This window comes from Lepidochelys olivacea, assembly GCF_965140295.1.
Source record: "Lepidochelys olivacea isolate rLepOli2 genome assembly, chromosome: 15".
In the NCBI taxonomy this organism is placed as follows: Eukaryota; Metazoa; Chordata; order Testudines; family Cheloniidae; genus Lepidochelys; species Lepidochelys olivacea.
In genome coordinates, this window is record NC_140425.1 from 22,979,104 (window position 1) to 22,986,812 (window position 7,709).

A 7,709-nucleotide genomic window follows, 5' to 3' on the forward strand; every position below is an offset into this window, starting at 1 on the left:
TGTAACCTGTCCACACTCCATGAGCCAGAGCTGCAGCTGAGGCCACAGCCATGAGAGGGCTAGGGTTAAGGTCAAACCCAGGGCCTCAGCTGGGGCCAGAGGCTTAGGTCCAGCTATGCCCCCCCCCTAAATGTTCCTCCATGCCTCACCCCAGCTTGGAGACCACTGATTTAGGGGGTGTGATTGCCACTTCAAGGCAAAATATGCATTAATTCTGATTGAACTAGCATGCTAAATGCAGTTTAGCCACTGTAGTGCAAGGGGCTAGTTGTCTGAAGTGCAGGGGTAGGGTCTCGGACAGCCACATTCCATGTAACTAGCCCATCCCACTGCTCATGCTGCTGTGACCACTCATGTTTAGTGTGCAATTCTAGCACGTTTTTCTTCAAATTAGGAATCAAATCACAGCCCTACCTCAAACTGTAGCCATAGCCTAAACCTTAGTGGCAGAATACATGAGGCAGAAGCCTATGTTCAGGGGCTGTTTGATTCAAGCAGACTTTGCTATTGAAAAGACCAGTCCAGCTGAAGCTTTAGAAGAGAACCTGGGTATCTTGACTGCAGATAAAATTAAATACAGAATGAAAAAGCTACCATTAATCCTGCCTGTGAAGGACCTTTTCAGCTCCTCCCCTTAAGCCATAACTATTTGTAAACTAGTTTCCAAAGTGAATCTAGACCATTAGAAATCTGACTAATCATGTCTAAATGTTTTTGGAAGGAAATGTGACAATGACAGTCCACTTGTTGCTGGTAACAAGGGTGCTTTAGGTTGTTATTATCCAAGTTTAAAAAACATTGTCAGTAATAACTTTGTACATAAACATGCAAGTTGAGGAATAAATGAAATGCTCCACTTTATTAAGAAACCAAAAATACAAAACTGATGGATTCATGTACTTAATTGAACACTACTGAAAATTATTTCCCTTAAAAACTTCCATTTTGGTGTGTATAAGTGCCAGTAAGTTTAGTGTTAAAGTTGACATTTTCCACTATCTGTGCTGCAATAAGCTGTTTTCAAATTTAGAACTTGCAGTGTGGTTTGGTAAAGACTTATGTAGTTCAGTCAAGCATGGAATTTGACTCAAGTTTTAACTAATTGTAACTTCAGTGGAAAGTGAGTTACAATGCTTAGCAAAGAGCCCATTTCACTGTATACACTGAGGAACACTCAGCCTTAACTATAGCAGAACACTAGCTCTGCTATAATTTGTACATCACTTAATATAAACAGGTATATTGATGACTAGTTTCTGGTTGCTATAGTATGGAGCCCTCTGAATTTCAAAGTTCATTTTAATAGATCAATCTTCAGTTCTGGTTTGCAATTGTTTAGGTTTTTTTTTTTTTTTTAAAAAAGGCAGCATGGAGGTTGAGCTTGGTACTGTATTCCTAGAAAAAGAATCTCTGCAAGCAGTATCTGTATTTCAAATCCAGCTATTAGGAACAGGTTTAGACCTGCATTTTACACTTGTTTCAATCCATTTACACTTGCCAATCCTTCAGGGACTGTCTACATGGTAAGGTAATGTGCACAAGGGGGTGGTGATTTTAAAAAGCCTATTAACACATGCAGTAGTTGGCCCATGTCAGCCATACTTGTACACATTTCAAGTTCCCTGTTGCGTACACCAGGGAACTTTTAGTGTGCACAAGCATGGTCTATGCAGACTAATCCCCCCCAAGCACACATTACTTTAACCTGTAGACAAGCCCTCAGATGTTCACTGCTTTTGTTTTCCCTAGTTAAGTTACACTTCAGGTTTTAAAAGTCAGTGTTTAAATCAGATAGGCTTCGAGCAGCTTGTAAGAGCTTACTAGATTACTTTTTAATTTACTACTTGTTGCATACGTATTCCAAGTGTGAAAAATCAAATTAACATTCAATACTATATTAGCATCTATTCAAGGATAGGAGACATTTAAATTACTCCTAGCAATGCATGAAAGTTCACTTGTTTAGATATTTGAAATACAACTTTATTATGATCTAAACAAAAAAGGAATGGGAATGACAGTAACAAACAAGATTTACCACTGAATACTGTGATGTGACTGCAGCAGTCTTAGTTAGGTTTGAAACTCAAGGGGGAAGTAATTGCAGTCCAAAAAAAAACAGCTAGATATGCAGGTCCAAAATATGAAGGAATTTTTTTTTTTTTTTAAACTGCCACATTCACTCCGAAGCCCATTCATCTCTCAGCATCCCAAAGATTAAGCACATGTTCTGCTCAGCTAGATAATAAAGTGGCAAACACGCTGCACCACTGACATCACAGGACAGTTGCCTATAAAACTAGACTTCTGACGCTGGGCTCCAGCTTCATCCCTTACAGGTCATCATCTTCATCTGGCAGGGCAGTGGTCTGAGCAATCTGAAACAGAGAAAATTATATTTACAACTAGTTATAGAGTTTGAACTCCTTATAGCAGTTGATTTCTCAGGCATCAATGTTAGAGAAATGGACAAACATTTGCAACTCTGTACCATTTTGTTAGAGCAGTTACCTGTAAGTCTTGCTCATACTGTGCTGCCAATGCTGGGTCCATAACAACCTCTGGGGGTGCAAGAGCAGGCATGGCAACAAACTCCAAGTTGGGATCTCCAATTAGCTTCCTGGCAAGCCAGAGGAAGGGCTTCTCAAAGTTGTAGTTACTCTTAGCTGAGATATCATAGTACTGCAAAAGAGAACGGTCATATATACACACACAAAATATGTTAACACATCTACTGTTGGAAAGTCAGACCTTGTTGTACAGCTAAGTTTGGCTCTGACCAGCATCTCAACTGCAAGGTCTTCACCTGCTTTACTCCCAGTGATTTTTGCCAAGCTAAAGTGGTTTGGCACACGATAGAAACAGGCCACTAAACAGTCCCGTAACAAAAAAGCAAGTTAAGACATTTCAGTTGTCTATCCAGGCAACAGATTTCTGGACCTAAACCTTGATTTTTATTCTAATCAAGAATCTGTTTTTATTTTTCTTAAGTGCACAAGGCTTTGTGAAGAGCTCCACCCTGAACAGGTTCACATTTGGCTGCTCTGAATTTTTATCAAATTCTAATGAATGTTATGTTACCCTTTTTACTGTGTTATCAGCTTCTTTAAATGACGAAGAGCTTTATATCAAGACTGAGGTCAGGGTCCTACATCTCAGGCAGAAGTCAATATTAGTCCTAATGAAGGGAATATAGCACCTTTAACCTCCTATCTGAGTCAATTGTTAAGATCCTCAATTCTGTACTTATGGAAAAAAAGAAGCGATTTGATGTTTTACTGCATTTGTAGTTAACTATCATTGGTAATGAGAAATGCATAAGTGCTCAGCATTGCATTTTACCTTCAAAATAAAAGGGCTGCAATAGTACTGTTTAGGTCAATAGACGAGAATCAAAACGTAAGATTCCTGAAAACAGACAGCCATCATACCTGAAGATTCTTCTTCCTGTGGAAGACAATTGACTTTGCCTTGACTTTTCTGTCCTTAATATCCACTTTGTTGCCACACAACACTATAGGGATGTTTTCACATACTCGTACCAGATCTCTATGCCAGTTAGGTACATTCTTGTATGTAACTCTTGATGTTACATCAAACATGATGATGGCACACTGAGCTGAAAGATAATTCAAGCTTTCATATTATTTATTTATTGAAATGTATACTAGTGCTGGATGAAAGATATATGAATGGGTGGTCCTCCTGTAAGTACAACCCTCCATCCGTCCACTATTTCACACTTCTAATTTTCCGCCTAAGAATTCTGTCAGGATACCTCCTGCTTAATAAGCAAAAAGAATATAGGAGTTCCTTAGGCCAGCCCAGGATTATTTGCCTGCTCACATTTTAGGGTCCAATCCTACAAACACTAAGGCACCCAGTAAATGTATCCATGCAAGTAATCCTATTGAAAACCATGGTATTACGTGGATAGGGCACACACAGAGGCTTCCTCAATAAGTTTGATTTGCCCAAATATTTATCAAAAACATGATTCAAATAGGTGTAACCCTGTCTCAGACAACCTATTCTGGCCTTGAACTACTTGAGAGTTTATGGTACATATCTCAGGATGACCTTGTCTCCCACCCTAGTCCAAGGAGCTTTTCAAAGAACGAAGAGGCCAGACTTTGTTTCTCATATTTCTAAAGGCAGGTAAGAGGACAAACTCTTTAAAGATGTTCTGCAAAGTATTAAATACACTCAACTGAGTCAAATACATAAGGAATTTAGAAAAATTTAAAAGGGAAAAACTCCTGTTTAATGCAGTTTCCAATTCTCTTTAAGGGGGCACTTTAAGCCTGGCAAGTGATTTCTTGATTAGTTTGTTATACCATTTAACTTTACTGGAGAGTTCCACAGATTATTAGAAAACAATATACAGAATAGTGTGACTACTTCTCATGCTGACATGGCTACAATTTGCTTAGGGTGGGATGCTCTTTTTTGTACAACTATTGTCATATTTCTGACCCCTCCCTGTGAAGTTATCGGGGAGTTACTGTAAATATTCTGCAGTTTTATACTTACCCTGAATATAATAACCATCCCGCAGACCACCAAATTTCTCCTGACCAGCCGTGTCCCATACGTTAAATTTAATAGGGCCTCTGTTAGTGTGGAACACCAGAGGATGGACTTCAACACCCAGTGTAGCTGTAATTAAAACATTAAATTTAGAAACTGCTTATGTAATATTTGAAACTAGTACTAGAATTCTCCAAGTGTTTAAACATACCTACATACTTCTTTTCAAATTCACCAGTCAAATGACGTTTTACAAATGTTGTTTTACCAGTACCACCATCGCCAACCAAGACAAGCTGTTGAAAGATTTCAGAAAACAAATCAAGCCAACACATTTTAAAGTCTCTTTATAAAATAACTGTCACCTATTAACCACTTTTAGGTAATTTTTAATTAAAACACCAATCCTATAAATTTTCTCCATGTAGGGGGATTACATGGTTTCGTTTTTTTAATTATAAGCTACCTAAAAGCAGTTAATGGCCAGCTTGTTATATATTTCATTCTTTGACATTACCTCAATTTCAAGTTGCCTTATGCAACACCATATAGCTTTCAATGTAAATAAAAGTGTTAAATTTGGTTCTATCAGTTACAGATTATTAAATCCAGATAAAAGAACATTCTAGATTTGGCCTTAGAGTGCAGGTTCTTTAAGAACATCTTCTTAGAATATTGTATAGAACCATTTCAATTTTAAAAAATTGAATCAGTTAACAAGACCCTCCTACAGTGCCTGTAATTCAAACACTACAAGTGTTGGACAAGCACATTAGAGCCACAGCATGAAATTGACTTGCATTGTCCAAACCAAGAAATATGCAACAGTATTTGAGTTTTTAGAAAAGAAAAAACTATTTACCTTCCCTAGTGTTTAATAGGACATTAAATAATAAATAATTTGTGTAAAATAGGAAGACAACCACAAACACCCAAGATTTATACACACTCTCTCAGACTCCTTGCTATAACACTGCACTAAACAGCAAACTACCTCAAATTAGTTTTTCCTGCCATCTGACATTTCCACACAACACAGGAAAGTAATGGGGTAAGTTAGGAGACTACCTCAGAGCAAAAAAGTGACAAAGGAACTAGGGAGAGGAAGCATTTGGAAGTACTTTTAATTCATAATTGGCTTAGATTTTATGTTGTGCACCACAACCATTTAAAAAGTTTAAACAAACTACAATTCGAATTAGGAACAGCAGCTAACATGCATGGCATAATGGAAATTCACTCTAGGCCCTAGCCTGTGAAAACTTACTGTACAATGGTAAGCAGAGTAAAAACCTCCGCTCCAAACCCACGGCTGCCCTAACGCCAGCCAGGACTACATGAAGCTGCGCCAGCGAGTCAGACCTGCCCGCACAACGCCAGCTCCTTACCTTAAACTGCACTTGGGGCTCTCCTTGGGCGGCCATGCTGGGTCTGCGGGAGAAATGGCAGCATGAGAGCTCAGCCCGCCAGACAGCGCAGGGCCCGGTGCTCTGCGCTGCGCTCACCGGCCGCCTCCGGCGCAGGGGCCCGGGCTCCTCCCAGCCCGCCAACTGCCCGCGTGGTCCCGGCCCCATTCATCGGGACAGGAAGCGCCGCGCCGCATGGGGCGCGAGAACGGGCGATAATGGCGGCCGCACTTCCCCCCCGCCCCCATCCTAGAGAGGGAGCCGCCTGAACCCCACTTTCGCCAGGCTCCATACGGGGGGACTGAGCCACGGGGCCTGCAGGGCGCCCCCCGGGGAAGATGAGCTTGGACTCGCCCCCGGGGGCGCCCGCCCCAGTTCCCTCCTTCCGCGCCACCATCCCGCCGCTCACGGGAGACCATCTCGGTACCGATCAAGCGTCGGCCCGGGCTTGGGACTCCGGAGGGGCCCAACCTGCCTGCCGCTCCCCCCCACCCCTCCAACGGGCCTCGCGGCCTCCCAGCGCCACGATGACAGAGCAGCGCGCGCCACTTCCCCTCCCCCCCACCGCGGGTACCCAGGCCGCATCAGGCTCCTGCTCTGCTCCTCCAGCCAGGCCTCTGCCGCGCCTCATCTGGCGAGCGGGCCCAGACACCCCATCGCGAAAGAAAGGAGACGGGAGCGGCCCCCAGCCAGGCCTCACCTCCCCCCCCCCCAGCCCCCTTCCTAGGCAGCGACCGGCGACTACCACCGCCCTCGCTCATCCCTCTATCCCTTCCTAAGCCCAACCCACTTCCCTCGAGCCCTACGGGGAAAGGGAGGAGGCCTGGCCCCGTTACCTTCCCGAGACGTCTCTCGGTGTCGCTCCCCTCAGTGACTAGGCGCTGGAAAGATGGCGGAAGCGCGGTTCAAATACCCGGAGTGCGACGCCGCGCGGACACAGTGAGAGGAGGGCGTGGTCTAACGTCACGTGATAGGAGGGGTGGGCGGTGAGTTCCCTCCCTCTGACAGCGCGCGCCGCTTCCGGAGGCGTTTTTCTAACCGCCGGTGGAATGCTGGGAGACCACGCGCAAGCGCTACGTTAGCGGCACAGAGCGAAAAGAGAATCAATCGCTCTTCCGGATCTAGAGACGCGGGAATCAAGACGCTCGCGCCCCGCCCACGCGATGTGACGTAGAACGCTCGCTCTGGTCCTGGGCTCGCTCGTGGCCCGTGCTCAGAACGCGGGCGTGCGCCGTTTGCGCGCGCTGTGCAACCCGCCACGCCGCATTACTTCGTCCGCTCCACGCCCCTGCCTTATGATGAGGACATGGACACAGACTTCTCGCATAGCATGGGCTCCAGCAATGTGGGCATCATGGTGCTAATGGGCCCGGAAAACAAGCGCAAACTGGTGTGACCGCATAGTGTTGTGGCTCTGGGACGCTTCCCAGTGGTTGAGAAACTTGCGCATGCGTAGGGGCACTTTCATGGAACTTTGTGACTTGCTTTCGCCTGACCTGAAGCGCAAGAATACCAAGATGAGAGCAGCCCTCACAGTTGAGAAGCGAGTGGCGATAGCCCTGTGGAAGCTTGCAACGCCAGGCAGCTACTGCTCAGTCAGGAATCAATTTGGAGTGGGCAAATCTAGTGTGAGGGCTGCTGTGATGCAAGTAGCCAACGCAATCAAAGATCTGCTGCTATCAAGGGTAGTGAGTCTGGGAAATGTGCAGGTCATAGTGGATGGCTTTGCTGCAATGGGATTCCTTAACTGATGGGGTGATAGATGGAACCCAT

General features: G+C 44.4%; 1 protein-coding gene across 2 annotated transcripts; it reads right to left on the minus strand.

Moving 5' to 3' along the window:
• Positions 1-1,317: 1,317 nt before the first annotated feature.
• On the minus strand, positions 1,318-6,928 carry RAN (RAN, member RAS oncogene family). 2 transcript variants are annotated; one of them, XM_084648889.1, is made up of 7 exons: positions 6,773-6,928; positions 5,919-5,961; positions 4,742-4,826; positions 4,534-4,659; positions 3,432-3,619; positions 2,512-2,682; positions 1,318-2,378 (listed from the first exon to the last, which is right to left on the minus strand). In XM_084648889.1, exons 2-7 carry the CDS (start codon positions 5,952-5,954, stop codon positions 2,334-2,336), a joined length of 651 nt encoding a protein of 216 aa, XP_084505015.1. In that variant the 5' UTR covers positions 5,955-5,961; positions 6,773-6,928; the 3' UTR covers positions 1,318-2,333. The 2 variants fall into 2 exon arrangements, with proteins under 2 accessions (XP_084505015.1, XP_084505014.1); XM_084648888.1 differs by lacking the exons at positions 5,919-5,961; positions 6,773-6,928 and having other exon boundaries at positions 4,742-4,880.
• Between the last annotated feature and the right edge of the window lie 781 nt (positions 6,929-7,709).

Excerpts from the sequence above, each read along its gene's own strand:
- RAN (XM_084648888.1), bottom strand. The coding sequence starts at position 4,865 with ATGTGTTGGCTTGATTTGTTTTCTGAAATCTTTCAACAGCTTGTCTTG. Across the intron at positions 4,660-4,741 it reads ATTTGAAAAGAAGTATGTAG|CTACACTGGGTGTTGAAGTC; the intron begins GTATGTTTAAAC and ends TTTTAATTACAG. Across the intron at positions 2,379-2,511 it reads AGTATGAGCAAGACTTACAG|ATTGCTCAGACCACTGCCCT; the intron begins GTAACTGCTCTA and ends TCTCTGTTTCAG.